Source organism: Hyla sarda, chromosome 9, assembly GCF_029499605.1.
Source record: "Hyla sarda isolate aHylSar1 chromosome 9, aHylSar1.hap1, whole genome shotgun sequence".
Taxonomy (NCBI): Eukaryota; Metazoa; Chordata; class Amphibia; order Anura; family Hylidae; genus Hyla; species Hyla sarda.
The window spans coordinates 137650905-137666919 of NC_079197.1; the positions used below are offsets into that span (position 1 = coordinate 137650905).

The 16015-nt window shown below is 46.3% G+C and overlaps 1 protein-coding gene across 1 annotated transcript in view; it reads right to left on the minus strand.

Moving 5' to 3' along the window:
* HNRNPUL1 (heterogeneous nuclear ribonucleoprotein U like 1) overlaps positions 1 to 15481 on the minus strand; it is a 41284-nt gene extending 25803 nt beyond the window's left edge. Inside the window, exons 1-4 of the mRNA XM_056538336.1 lie at positions 15287 to 15481; positions 9639 to 9779; positions 3536 to 3680; positions 3305 to 3387 (exon numbers count right to left, since the gene is read on the minus strand). Of these exons, the coding sequence (XP_056394311.1) occupies positions 3305 to 3387; positions 3536 to 3680; positions 9639 to 9779; positions 15287 to 15362 (445 nt within the window). The 5' untranslated portion in view covers positions 15363 to 15481. The remainder of the gene's footprint in view (positions 1 to 3304; positions 3388 to 3535; positions 3681 to 9638; positions 9780 to 15286) is intronic.
* Between the last annotated feature and the right edge of the window lie 534 nt (positions 15482 to 16015).

Here is a 16015-nt window from a genome sequence, read left to right on the forward strand (position 1 = left end):
AACAGAGCCTATAAAAGAATTTGGACAACTTTTCAGTCTTGGTGCTCCAAGAAACAACTACCTGGACAGAATCCAGCTGTTGCCACAATCCTCAACTTTCTCCAGGAGGGATTAGACAAGAATCTATCTCCTTCCACACTCAGAGTTCAGGTATCAGCCATCTCTGCCTTTCTCAATAAACCATTGTCTCAAGACCCACTAGTCAAAATATTCTTGAGGGGATCCTCAAGGTTAAAACCTACAATTATACAACCTGTCCCAGCATGGGACTTATCGACGGTGCTCAAGGGGTTAGCATCTCCCCCCTTTGAGCCCTTGGAGGAGGTGGACATGAAGTTTGTTACCATTAAAATAACTTTTTTACTGGCAATCACTTCAGCCAAAAGGATTGGGGAACTTCAAGCGCTCTCGGCACTTGAACCATATACTAAATTTTTGCCGGATCGAGTGTTACTCAGATTCATGCCATCCTTTATACCTAAGGTTCCATCATTCCAAAATATAAATCAAGTTATATCCCTGCCAGTATTTTCTCCTCCTCCATCCTCCAATGAAGATAGTGCTCTTCATTGCCTAGATATCTCGAGATGTCTCCAGATCTATATAAGAAGATCTTTGGAGTTTCGGAAGGATGAAAATCTGCTAATTCTCTTTTCAGGACCCAAGAGAGGTCTTAAAGCTTCAAAGCCCTCCATCAGTAGATGGGTAAAAGATGCCATTCGTATTGCCATGGTATCCCAAGGTAAGGAGCCTCCTGAGTTTGTAAAAGCTCATTCCACCAGGTCTGTATCTACCTCCTTTGCGGAAAGGAGTCTTGTTCCCTTGGAACATATATGCAAAGCTGCTTCCTGGAGTTCACTCTCCACATTTATCACCCACTACAGACTTGACAGTAGATTGGCCGATTTTTCCTCATTTGGACGGACAGTATTATCTGCCGTCAGGCATGAGAGCCCTCCCTCATAGGGTTTCTGCTTGCCATTTCCCCATCTGTGCTACTGGTTAGGACGTAAGGGAATCGTTAATTTCTAACGATAATTTGTTTTCCCTTAGTCCTAACAGTAGCACAACTTTCCCTCCCTAATTAAGTTATTTTCTTCTATTATTTACCTTTAGTTCTTCTTGTTACTACACAATGAGGCAGAGGATGACCCTCTTACTTATACAGGGGGTTGTGGGTGTGTCTTACTGATTGTTTAATTAGGTTCAATAAAACTTCCATCTGTCCTACCAGTTCGCGGGGGGTGGAATACCCCATCTGTGCTACTGTTAGGACTAAGGGAAAACAAATTATCGTTAGAAATTAACGATTTCTCTGTATTGTGAATATACTTAGAAACATTCTGTTTAATTTTGCTGTATGCAAAAATGTAGTCAATCACGCCACTGTATACGCCCCAAAAAAAGGTACTGGGTAATTTTTTTATACTGTAAGTCAGTGGGAAACAGACTGCTGTATGGCATACAGCAGAATCCGTTAATGTATACATTTTCCCACTATAAACTGAAACAAAAACAGTGTGAATGTACTCAAAGTCTTTTAGAGAGTACTAACACTAAGTCTTCTGCAAGCATTCTTCTCTTTCCTGCACTGCACCACATGTGCTGTGAATAAGGCTGAGACTGGGCATGTCTACAAGTACTGTTACTTGAAAAGGAAACTACAAAACTTCATATACCTTGTGACTGAAGACGCAAAACAGGGCATGTTGATAATACATGTACACCAGTATGTGTACTATTTTACTGATATCACAAAACTGGTTAATAACCTTTCCACTGGAAAACCGCTTTAAGCCTGATTAAAAATTACAGTGTGGGTCTGGAGTCAGAGACCCAAATCATCGGCCTGTATACACCTCGTTATTCCTGTAGATTATCAAAGTGGCAGGACACAGAAACCATAGGGCAGTGTTTCACAAGAAGGGGGCCTCCAGCTGTTGCAAAACTACAACTCCCAGCATGCCCGGACAGCCGAAGGCTGTCCGAGCATGCTGGGAGTTGTAGTTTTGCAACAGCTGGAGGCCCCCTTCTTGTGAAACACTGCCTTAGGGAGTCATAACTGATGGGTACAGGCAACCTCCACTTCAACAGCAGGAAAAGGGCCACACTATCGTCCTTGACAATGCATGTTGTGTTAAACGGGTACTCCCCTGGAAAAAATTGTTGTTTAAATCAACTGGTGCCAGAAAGTTAAACAGATTTGTAAATTACTTCTATTAAAAAATCCCAATCCTTCCAGTACTTAGCTGCTGTATAATACACAGGAAGTTCTTTTCTGTTTGAATTTCCTTTCTGTCTGACCACAGTGCTCTCTGCTGACACCTCTGTCCATGTCAGGAACTGTCCAGAGCAAAATAGGTTTGCGATGGGGATTTTTTCCTACAGAGGTGTCAGCAGAGAGCACTGTGGTCAGACAGAAAGGAAATTCAAAGAGAAAAGAACTTCCTTTGGATCATACAGCATCTGATAAGTACTGGAAGGATTAAGATATATTTTTTAATAGAAGTAATTTACAAATCAGCCCAAACCTATATAGGTGGTAATTAGCCACACTAGGGCCATTTCACTCCTAGCAGCCTCCCAGTCTGACTGGGAGAGCAAGGTGAGTGAGCCATTACACCTTGTTCACACTGGTGTGGTGCGGGGCGGCGTCCGTTGCTGCCGTGGCACTGTGTCTGCGGACGGGTGCGGCCCATAGACTGGTTTGAGAGGCATTGGGGCCGCTCTGCCAGTGGGCTGATCCCCCCCCCCCCGTGGGCACCTGTGTCGCGGCGGTGGTGGTCGCCGCCCGGTGCTACGCCATTTTATGCTAGGGACGTTAGGGACCCACTCTGAATAGGTGGCCTTGACGTGGCGAGTGGGCTTGTACTTTTTGATCAAAAATGTATACTAACAACCTGTTAGTTTTTGATATTGTGCTGAGAAGCAATCAGATCATTATACAAGATTGTAGATGTGCGCTATGTCTGTATTCTACTTGAATTCATATTGTAATTTACAAATCTGTTTAACTTTCTGGCGCCAGTTGATTTAAACAAAAATGTTTTCCAGGGGAGTACCCCTTTAAGCCCCAATAGGTGATGTGAATGGGGCCTTATATAAAATATGACTCGTAAACCGTAAGTCAAACATCACAAGTGCCAAAAAGTATACTATGCAGAGAGCTCTGTAAGAAAGCCAGTTTCTTCTTTTTTATATATATAAAAATAACCCAGAAATGGTACTATAGTGAGTACTGTATGAGTGCCATTCTTAGACAATGTATACCACAAAACAGAATACAAGTTATGTAATTACTTACAGTTATCGAGGACAACAAACTCTTCATCAAACACATCATCCTCATCATCGACAACGCCACCACGACCCTGCGGGGACCGCCCTCTGCACGACAGAGACTGATATCAGAATTACTGCGGACTATGAAAGTCACCGCAAATGGAGACTTACAGAACTATGGTTTGTTGCACAACATATAACTTGGGAACTGTAGTTCTTGCAGGGAACACATGCAGCTGACAGATCCACATACCTTCTGTCCTCTCGATGCTCAAAGAACCCTCGGCTTCGGTCATCAAATGATCGTTTGCGATTCGGAAAGGACTGAGGAGGAGCACCGGCACTGGGACCCCTGTGACCAGGTTCAGGCTCTTCCGCTTTTAATTCACTTTTTAGCGCTGTTGGAACAACATAAATTTAATAAGTTATTAAAGAACAGTAAAGGCGGACATTAGGGATAGACAGATTATCGGTTTGGCCGATATTATGGTCCACTATTCAAGATTTTGCACATTAACGGTATCGGCAATTACTTTGCTGATAATGCCGCCCCCCCAGGGCCAGAGACCACCGCCGTCCCATTGCCTCCCCCATCCCCAGTTTTATAATTACTTGTTCCTGGGGTCCGCGCTACTTCTGGCTCCTGCGCCTTCCTGCAGCGCAATGATGAGTGACATGCTCAACGCGACATCACCGTCAGTGCACACAGTGACAGCTCAGGACGCCGCCGGAGCCAGAAGTAGCGGACCCTGGGCCCTGGTGATTATAAAACCGGGGATGGGGGAGGCAATGGGGCAGCGGTGGTGGTTGGACTAGAAAGGACCCCAGGACAGGCAGGGGGAGAGAGGAGGGCGGCGGTCTCCGGCCCCTCAAAAGCCGCTGCAGTTCATTCATTTAAAGCGCCTGCTTTAACCTCTTCAGGACACAGGGCGTATGGATATGCCCTGCATTCCGAGTCCTTAAGGACCGAGGGCGTAACCATACGCCCGTGGGAAATCCGGTCCCCACCGCTAGCCGGTTGGGGACCGGAGCCGGATGCCTGCTGAAATCATTCAGCAGGCACCCCAGCACATCGCCCAGGGTGGTCCTGAGACCCCCCCCCCATGTCGGCGATCGGAGAAAATCGCATGTCAATTCAGACATGCGATTTTCTCCAATTCCGGGCTGATCGGGTCTCTGGTGACCCGATTACCCGGAATATAGGGCTGATCGGAGTGGTCAGCAACAGCCCCGATCAGCCTAAGGGATAGGAGTGAGGTCGCAGAGCTGCGATCTCCTCCTATCCCCTGCCATTAGTCAGAACGGAGTTCTGACCAATGGCAGCGCAAGAGAGGGGGTTGCCGTGGCAACCCCCCGTTCTGCCCGCCCCTGGATGTCGTGGGGATCTGGAAAGAAGATGGAGGCCGTACCTGCATGAGAAGATGCCTGGAGCCTGCTGGATCCTTGCTCAGGTAGGGAATAGACGGTGTGGGTGGGTGGGGGTGAAAGTGAAAGTAAAACGATCTTTACTGTGAAAACCACTAGGAAGGCCAAACTGCAACTCCCAGCATGCCCAGACAGCCAAAGGCTGTCTGGGCATGCTGGGAGTTGTAGTTTTGCAACATCTGGAGGGTCACCATTTTGAGACCACTGTTACAGTGGTGCCCAAACGGTAGCCCTCCAGATGTTGCCAAACTACAACTCTCAGCATGCCTCGATTGCCCAGGCATGCTGGGAGTTGTAGTTCTGTAACATCTGCCCCTTCAGATTTTGCAATTTTCATGAAATGTTTGAAAATTGCTGCTCTACTTTGAAGCCCTCTAATTTTTTCAAAAAGCTAAAATATGTCCATTTTATGATGCCAACATAAAGTGGACATATTGTATTTGTGAAGAAAAATAAAAATTATTGTGAATATCCATTTTCCTTACAAGTAGAGAGCTTCAAAGTTAGAAAAATGCTAAATTTTCATGAAATTTGGGGATTTTTCACCAAAAAAAAGGATGCAATTAACGCCGAAAATTTACCACCAAAATAAAGTAGAATATGTCACGAAAAAACTCTCTCAGAATCAAAATATTCGGTAAAAGCGTTTTTGCGTTAGTAATTCGTAAAGTGACGGTCAGAATTGCGAAAAAGGGCTCAGTCCTTAAGGTGAAAAAGGGCTGCGTCCTTAAGGGGTTAAACCATTGATCTGCAGCGGCTTCTGGTGCCAGATAGTTAAACATATTTGTAAGTGAATTCCATTTAAAAATCTTTACCCTTCAGGTACTTATTAGCTGCTTTATACTACAGAAGAAGTTCTTTTCTTTTTGGATTTTTTTTTGTCTGACCACAGTGCTCTCTGATGACACCTCTGTCCATGTCAGGCACTGTCCAGAGCAGGATGGGTTTGCTATGGGAATTCGCTTCTACTCCGGACAGTTCCTGACATGGACAGAGGTGTCAGCAGAGAGCACTGGACAGAAAAAACAAAAAGAAATCAAAAAAAGATAAGAACCTTCTCTGTAGTATAAAACAGCTAATAATTACTGGAAGGATAAAGATTTTTAAATAGAAGTAATTTACAAATCAGTAACTTTCTGGCACCAGTTGAATAAAAAAAAAAAAAATAATAATTAAATAAAAAGTTTTCCACCGGAGTACCTCTTTAGTTGGGAAAGAAACTGGAGCATACCCCATTGCTGCTGACTAGTGAAAAATGTCAGCTGCATCAGTCCCAGACTAACTAGCTCAGTGTTTCCCAACCAGGGTGCCTCCAGCTGTTGCAAAACTACAACTCCCAGCATGCCCGGACAGCAAAGGCTGTCCGGGCATGCTGGGAGTTGTAGTTTTGCAACAGCTGCAGGTACCCTGGTTGGGAAACACTGAACTAGCTACTTGATTAGAACCCTCTACCATCAATGCTTGTCCAGATGTTACATCTGACCCTGTGGTCTCTAGTCCAGGCGTAGGCAACCTTCGGCACTGCAGATGTTTTGGACTACATCTCCCATGATGCTTTGTCAGCATTTTGGCTGTAATAGCATCATGGGAGATGTAGGTCAAAACATCTGCAGTGCTGAAAGTTGCCTACGCCTGGACTAGGATATAAGATGTTACGACCAGAAAGAAAATGACATCCAATATCTGGACTGCCAGCAAACTAGATATACTGAGTAATAACAGCTGAGCACATTACACTGGAGGAAAAGCATCAATGTTAAACCAGAGCATACAATGGCATGAGCCGAGTATATGGCATTGTTTCCCATACAAGGTGCCTCCAGCTGTTGCAAGACTACAACTCCCTGCAAGCCCTAAAAACTACAACTCCCAGCAGCCTACAGCTGTCAAGGCATGCTGGGAGTTGTAGTTCTGCAAAAGCTGGAGGCACCCTGGTTGGGAAACACTGCTCTAGTATATGGCATCACACATGGGGGTGCAACCGGTGACTACAATGAAATGGCGGCAGTGCTCCTTCGCACAACAGGACATAAGCAGCAGAGAAAATCCAGGAGCCCTTCACACTATTCTCAGTAGAGATGAGCGAATTTACAGTAAATTCGATTCGTTACGAACTTCTCGGTTCGGCATAAATTAGTTCAGCTTTCAGGTGCTCCGGTGGGCTGGTGGATACAGTCCTAGGAAAGAGTCTCCTAGGTCGGTATCCACCTTTTCCAGCCCACCGGAGCACCGGAAAGCTGAACTAATTTATGCAGGATAAGTCATCAAATGCCGAGCCGAAAAGTTTGTGACGAATCGAATTTACTGTAAATTCGCTCATCTCTAATTCTCATGATCATTGTGGGTCACCAATAGCCTAGTAATATGCCAGTCAGTACTTCTGAAAACTGAAATACCCCTTTAACACTGATATCAGATGTCCGCTCTCCTAGGTTTTTCCTCTACAGTATACACTGGGGACTATTAGATCACTACAGTGTCTAATACTGGTCTGAATATGATCACTCAGAAGGAAGTGCTAGTACAGCATAATCTTATACACCAGAAACACTTCTGTTCCCAGATCATATGGTCTTTATACACTCTTAAGATTCAGACCAATATATATCTACATCAGTGCTTCCCAACCAGGGTGCCTCCAGCTGTTTTGCAACAGCTGGAGGCACCCTGGTTGGTAAACACTGATCTACAGGGTGGGCCATTTATATGGATACACCTTAATAAAATGGGAATGGTTGGTGATATTATCTTCCTGTTTGTGGCACATTAGTATATGTGAGGGGGGGGGAAACTTTTCAAGATTGGTGGTGACCATGGCGTCCATTTTGAATCCAACTTTTGTTTTTTCAATAGGAAGAGGGTCATGTGACATCAAACTTATTGGGAATTTCACAATTTGTTTTACCCATTCTGCAGCACCTGAAACTACGGATACTGGAAGCCTGTGCTAGCATTTCTCCTGCGGTGTATATAGTAGTATATAGCAGTGTATACGGATACTGGAAGCCTGTGCTAGCATTTCTCCTGCGGTGTATATAGTAGTATATAACAGTGTATACGGATACTGGAAGCCTGTGCCAGCATTTCTCCTGCGGTGTATATAGTAGTATATAGCAGTGTATACGGATACTGGAAGCCTGTGCTATCATTTCTCCTGCGGTGTATATAGAAGTATATAGCAGTGTATACAGATACTGGAAGCCTGTGCTAGTATTTCTCCTGCGGTGTATATAGCAGTATATAGCAGTGTATACGGATACTGGAAGCCTGTGCTAGCATTTCTCCTGCGGTGTATATAGTAGTATATAGCAGTGTATACGGATACTGGAAGCCTGTGCTAGCATTTCTCCTGCGGTGTACATAGTAGTATATAGCAGTGTATACAGATACTGGAAGCCTGTGCTAGCATTTCTCCTGCGGTGTATATAGTAGTATATAGCAGTGTATACGGATACTGGAAGCCTGTGCTAGCATTTCTCCTGCGGTGTATATAGTAGTATATAGCAGTGTATACGGATACTGGAAGCTTGTGCTAGCATTTCTCCTGCGGTGTATATAGTAGTATATAGCAGTATATAGAGAAGAGGGTTGCATTGACAATCCAACACAATGGGCAGCAGATTGAACACATTTTATAAGTGGTCAGAAACTTGTAAATAACTCATGAAAGAATAAAGTTACGTTAAAACCAAGCACATCATTGTTTTTCTTGTGAAATTCCTCCCAATAAGTTTGATGTGTCACATGACTCTCTTCCTATTGGAAAAACAAAAGTTGGATTCAAAATGGCCGCCATGGTCACCACCCATCTTGAAAAGTTTCCCCCCTCACATATACTAATGTGTCACAAACAGGAAGATAATATCACCAACCATTCCCATTTTATTAAGGTGTATCCTTATAAACGGCCCACCCTGTATATAGACAGACACTGGATTTGAAGTTGAGGATCTACAGTTGCAGATTTGACTAAAAGCCCCAAGCAGATCCTGTGCGTGTGAATGCATCCTAAAAGTATTAATCTGTACCATTGCATCTAAAAAAAAAACTGGGTGCCTGTGTGAGACATATTTAAACGGATACTCCACCGGAAAACATTTTCTTTTAAATCAACTGGTGCCAGAAAGTTAAAATGATTTCTAAATTACTTCTATTTAAAAATCACAATACTTCCAGTACTTAGCTGCTGTATGCTCACAAGGAATTTTTTTGTCTGACCACAGTGCTTTCTGCTACCACCTCTGTCCCTTTTTGGAACTGTCCAGAGTAGGAGAAAATCCCCATAGCAAACCTCTTGCTCTGGACACTTCCTGACATGGACAGAGGTGTCAGCAGAAAGGAAATTCAAAAAGAGAAGAACTTCCTGTGTATTATACAGTAGCTGATAAGTACTGGAAGGATTGGGATTTTTTAATAGAAGTAATTTAGAAATCTGTAACTTTCTGGCACCAGTTGATTTAAAGAAAATGTTTTCCAGTGGAGTACCCCTTTAAGTATCATGGGGTCCCAAACACTGGCCCATTATACAACCCTACTTTGCTATACCCAAAATGCATCTACAACACAATGTTGGCATGTGATTCGTAAACCAGCTTTTTGGCACATCTGCTGTCAGAATTGTGGCATATTTTGCTCTCCGTTTCTTAGAAAGGTGAAGAATATTAGATTTTACTAACAAGGGCACTGACACGTCTTAAATGGGGTACAGTATCAACCTGCCCCCTATACTGAACAAATGTAAAGTAAAAGGTCGCCAACTTGTAGTTTTGCAAAAGCTGGAGATCTACAGGTGTCAGAATGAAACCTATCCGGGTATGATGGGACTTTTAGTGCCCCTTCTTCCCCTGAGTACACACCGGCGCACTGTAGGTTTGAGAAGTTTCATAATGACAAAGATATCAATGATTCAGGCTTCAGTTAAATGAATTTACCCATGTGCAACGGAGGCACTGGATCCATGGATCGCCTGTCAAAGAATAGGTCTCTCTCTTGTTTGATTGGATCTTGTCTGTGAGGTGGTGGGAAACCTCCGCCTGGGGGACCGAAATGATCTGCCGCATGGTGCCCATAATCTGTAAAAAGAGAAGAGACACCAGATTAGTTTCTGCTCCATTCTTCTATTACACATGCAAGTGGAGGTAAAAGGATCCAGGGAACAGCTATTCAAGGGGTATGGGCAACTTCAGAACAGCGCATGCTTTGGTGGACAAAATGGGCTAATCATGTTACACATAATGAGATGCGTCACCCAAGGGGGCATCACCTGGAGGTGTCACAGTCTGTACAATCTCCACCCATGCTAGCTTTGGAGAATGTGGCACATGGGTCCATATAACATACATGTCACACAATGGCCCAAATCCAATTGGTGACAAAAACATGTGCACGGCAGGGTCATTGAGCGTTCCTAGAAACTCGCTCATTCCCGATAATCGGCCCGTGTAAAAAGGCTGAAGAAAGAGCAAAATTAGATTTATATTGTATGGCATTCAAATTATCATCACTGGCAGCAAACCGCCCTGTGTAAACAGGAAATGTGTGTCTATGTCCGAGGGGAGAAGGTTTGGGCATGTTGAAATTTAAATGTGAACGTACCCTTAACGAAAAAACAAAAACCCTGTCACATGACATTGAAAAAGTATCGGTACTAGTACTGTCTTAAAAATGGTATCAGGACATCCCTAATATAAATATGAATATATAACAGGTCATTAGTGTACATTATGCCATGTCAGAGCCACCTGTGTGTAGCAAGTCTAACAAAAAAGCGTTGCGCCATTTAAACTTTGTCAGCACTCTGCCCCACACACTCAGGCCTATTTAATAAGCAGGACACTGCAAATGGGTCTGTCCCTGGTGGTGTCCCAGTCTGGGAGCACGTGGAGAGTGAGCTATGCCATCTGTTCACATAGGTATGGTGCTGTGCGGGCGTCATAGCCCTGCCTCCTCATGATGTCACGCCCCGCCCCCCAATGCAAGTCTATGCTGCCGGCGCCAGCGCTCGGAACAGTTTGTTCCAAATGCTGAGCAGCGGAGTACCCCTTTAACACTGTCTGTGCCGTGGCGCGGCCCAGAGCCAGGGGCTAGGTAGGACAGCTTTGCCACTGGGCCATTCCCCCTACGGGCACTGGTGCTGCAGCGGTGATGGCAGCCATTTTATGTTAAGAACCCTCTACACACAGGTGGCTGTGACGTGGCTGGCGGGGGTTGCACTTTATGATCATAATGTGCACTAACAACCTGCTAGGATGAATATTATATATATATTTTGAAGTGCACTTGATCGTTTTTTTCTACTCACCCCCTAGTAGCCTCTGGAACCGGTGCCCAGTCTCAGCTGCTGCAGCACTTCACGGAGCTTCGGATCCCACATCATATCGCCACTCAGCCAATCACTTACTGGGGAGGGAGACGTCACTCCAATGATTGACAAAACAGTGACGTGACATGGTTTCTGCAGCTCTGTGAAGTGCTGCAGCAGCTGAGACAGGGTGCTAATACTGGGGCCACTAGGGAGGCGAGCAGCTTTTTTATTATGCAACCTGGGCACATAAGTTAAATAAAATATTTCCCTGAATAACCCCTTAAAACTATCTGAGCCTTTTGTTCTTGGGGAGATAAACCACTGCCAGGGGTGTCTCGGTTTCTTTCTCCCCTGTTCCACTCCAGAATATATGATGTCACTATACACGGGAAGCTGCAGCTTTAAGAAGTGATGGTCTGCAGCAGCCTGTGTACAGTGACATCATCAGGCCCCTAGGGAACCCATAACCACAGTGACACTGGACCAGGAATGAGTGGAGGGGCAAATTATTGTTATTATAATTACCGTATTTATCGTATTTACCGTATTCAATTTTTTAGCCTAAAGTCTGCCTGTTATACGCCGATAGACTGTTTGTGACCACGCAAAAGCCGCTGCAGTTCAATGATTTAAAGCGGGGGCATTAAATCATTGAACTGCCGCAGCTTCAGCCTGGTCAGAGTCCCACTGCCACTGCCCGATTCCCTCCCCGGTTTTATAGTTATATGTCCCGCCGCCGCCATTGCCCAATTCCCTCCCCGTCCCCGGTTTTATAGTTATATATCCCGCCTCTGCCATGGCCCAATTCCGTCCCCGTTTTTTAGTTAAATATCCCGCCGCCCAAATCCGTCCCCGGTTTCATAGTTATATATCCCGCCGCTGCCATGGCCCAATTCCCTCCCCGTCCCCGGTTTTATAGTTATATATCCCGCCGCTGACATGGCCCAATTCCCTCCCCGTCCCCGGTTTCATAGTTATATATCCCGCCGCTGCAATGGCCCAATTCCCTCCCCAGTTTCATAGTTATATATCCCGCCGCTGCCATGGCCCAATTCCCTCCCCAGTTTCATAGTTATATATCCCGCTGCTGCCATGGCCCAATTCCCTCCCCGTCTTCATAGTTATATATCCCGCCGCTGCCATTGCCCAATTCCCTCCCCGTCCCCGGTTTCATAGTTATATATCCCGCCGCTGCCATGGCCCAATTCCCTCCCCAGTTTCATAGTTATATATCCCGCTGCTGCCATGGCCCAATTCCCTCCCCGTCTTCATAGTTATATATCCCGCCGCTGCCATTGCCCAATTCCCACCCCTCCCCGGTTTCATAGTTATATATCCCGCCGCTGCCATGGCCCAATTCCCTCCCCGTCCCCGGTTTTATAGTTATATATCCCGCCGCTGACATGGCCCAATTCCCTCCCCAGTTTCATAGTTATATATCCCGCCGCTGCCATGGCCCAATTCCCTCCCCAGTTTCATAGTTATATATCCCGCCGCTGCCATGGCCCAATTCCCTCCCCAGTTTCATAGTTATATATCCCGCTGCTGCCATGGCCCAATTCCCTCCCCGTCTTCATAGTTATATATCCCGCCGCTGCCATTGCCCAATTCCCTCCCCGTCCCCGGTTTCATAGTTATATATCCCGCCGCTGCCATGGCCCAATTCCCTCCCCAGTTTCATAGTTATATATCCCGCTGCTGCCATGGCCCAATTCCCTCCCCGTCTTCATAGTTATATATCCCGCCGCTGCCATTGCCCAATTCCCTACCCGTCCCCGGTTTCATAGTTATATATCCCGCCGCTGCCATGGCCCAATTCCCTCCCCGTCCCCGGTTTCATAGTTATATATCCCGCCGCAGCCATGGCCCAATTTCCTCCCCGTTTTATAGTTAAATATCCCACAGCCTAATTCCCTCCCCGGTTTTATAGTTACATGTGCCCTGGGGACTGCGGTCCTTCATGCTGTGGCGGTCTCCTGATCTGTCACTGTGCGCTGCGTAATGACGACATCCTCAACACATCGTCACTCGTCAGTCAGTGCGCGGCGCACAGTGACAGATCAGGAGACCGCCAGTGCATGAAGGACCGCAGTCCCCAGGGCACATGTAACTATAAAACCGGGGACGGGGAGGGAATTGGGCAGTGGCAGCGGCGGGATATTTAACTATAGAACCGGGGACGGAATAGAGCAGCGGCACTCTGGCCCCACAGAAGCCACTGCACGTCAATGATTTAAAGCGCTTGCTTTAAATCATTGAACTGCAGAAGCTGCCAAAGATCGTTTATCGAGGTCCACCTGCACACACATGCACCCTCATTTTTCCAAGGATATTTTGGTAAAAAAACGTTACCAAAATTTCCTTGGAAAAATGAGGGTGCGTGTTATAGGCCGGTGCGTGTTATACCCCGATAAATACGGTAATTCTTTTAAGTCTTGTACTATTCATTAGCCTTTTAACCATGGCTGCCCACTAGGATTTTGGCATGCCTGATTCTTCATTCTGGAGAAGATAAGCCGCCAATACGTTCACATCGACATCCGAGGCTCTGCCAAAAGACCTGCTTAAAAACTATACCTGCTTGGGCTATGTTCATACTGCATATATTTAGAGGAAAGTCGGCGCTAGGACTGGAAAGGTCATATTGCAGGGGTACTCCGGTGAAAAACAGTCTTTTTTAATTCAACTGAAGCCAGGACGTTAAAGGGGTACTCCGCTGCTAAGCATTTGGAACAAACTGTTCCGAATGCAAGAGCCGGCAGCTGATGACGTCAAAACCCCTTCGCCTCCCATAGCCTTGCATTGAGGGGGCGGGGCATCGGCTCCAGCGTTCCAAACAGTTTGTTCCAAACACTGAGCAGCGGAGTACCCCTTTAAACAGATTTGTAAATTACATGCATTTTAAAATCCTTTCAGTACTTAGCTGCTGTATCCTCCACAGGACCTTCTTTTCTTTTTGAATTTCCTTTCGTTCTGACCACAGTGCTCTCTGCTGACACCTCTGTCCATGTCAGGAACTGTCTGGAGCAGGAACAAATCCCCATAGCAAACCTTTCCTGCTCTGGACAGTTCCTGACATGAACAGAGGTGTCAGCAGAGAGCACTGTGGTCAGGCAGAAAACAAATTCAAAAAGAAAAGAATTTCCTGCGGAGCATACTGCAGCTGATAAGTACTGGAAGGATTAAGATTTTTAAACAGAAATAATTTACAAATCTGTTTAACTTTCTGGCACCATTTGATAAAAAAATATAATAATTCTCACCGGAATACCCGTATAAAATCAATGGGGTCCATCAGTACTCCCAATAGGAGCCTACGACAGAGATGTGAGGTGAACCGTAGAGATGTCTGCCAGCTGCTTATTCCCTGGTAACCTTTACGAGAAAGAGGTGGTGTATGATCACTAGGGGCTATGGCCTACAGGACCCCCATGATCATAAAGGGGTACTCCGGCACTTAGACTTCTTATCCCCTATCCAAAGGATAGGGGATAAGATGCCTGATCGTGGGGGTCCCGCCGCTGGGGACATCCGTGCTCTTGCACGCTGCACCCCGATAAAATCAGTCCCCGGAGCATGTCGACCACGGGGCGGGAGCGTTCTGATGTCAAGGCTCCGCCCCGTGTTATGTCACACTCTGCCTCCTCAATGCAAGCCTATGGAAGGGGGCGTGACAGCGGCACCCCCGGCCTCCAATCACTTGTATGGGGACAGATACAGTTCCCTATGCAGCAGCCTTTGTTCTCCGGATGGCTAGTCGGACCCCTATCATAAAATGACCACCTATCCTATAGCGGTATTCCCTTATCTACAGCAAAACTACAACTCCCATCATGCCCGGACTGACAATAAAGGGGGACACTGCCTGAGATATGTCCCTTTAAGAGGAGGATCTAGCTTAAGATGTTTCCCAAACAAGGTGGCGCCTGCTGTTGCAAAACTACAACTCCCAGCATGCCCGGACAGCCAACGGCTGTCCGGGCATGCTGGGAGTTGTAGTTTTGCAACAGCTGGGGTGAAGGGTCACACAACATTGCATCACGTGCCTAAATCCCCGTCCCATTATCGCACCAGGAACCGCACCACACAAATAGCTGTGTGAACAGGCCCCGAATGGACAGCAAGATAATGGCGCCTAAAGTAAAATCCAGCTCCCCGGGTATTGTTCACCCCTGTGCCCTTCTCCTCGGTCTCCACAGATGCCCTACGGAACCCATCCTCTATGGCTTTGTGTCTGCCCCCACAGCCTCCCCCCAGCCCCTGCCCGGCGCTTACATCGGCCTTCTCCGTCCCTCCGGTAGTCTCGGGGAGGTCCAGGTGGGTATCCGCCTCGATGGAAGTGATCACCCATCCTCTTCTCTCCGCTCAGATGCTGGAAGCGCGGGTATCACAAGCGGGCGGACAAAATGGCGGCTCCTACTTCCCCCCCTAGATCTCCCTCCCTCACTGCGACGTCCACATACGGAGCAACGCCCTCTAGTGACCAAATTACAGCGCGGCAGCAGCTCCAGCCAATAGAAATCCTCAGCCTGTGTCTTCTGAGTCGCTGATTGGTTTTTGTTTGATGGGCGGGAGCGTAAGCTACCAATCAAAATAGTTTAAATCTGTCTCCTATGACAACGCAAGGCCATCTTTGTCTACCCAAGACTGAGGGCTTTTTTATAGCAGACCGGCAGCCATCTTGGTGCTCGCATTATTTATTTTACATCCCTCTGCTGTAATGAAGGTGTAACTGAACAGTATTCATAATACCTTTTAAAAAATAAAATAAAATAAAATTGCATTCATAAGAATTAGTTCACATCACGTTTTTCCCAATAAGGGACCAGCTGGGGGAGCTAAAACCTTGGGCTCCCGTATCCCTGCCATATGCCGTCCGTATGTAATTCATTTAAATGAGCCGGCCGGAGTGAAACGCTGACTCCACTCGGCTCATTTTTGCCCCATATCCGGTTTTTCACAGCACCAAAAATCGTAGTGGTCGAATACGATTTTAGGTGCGTT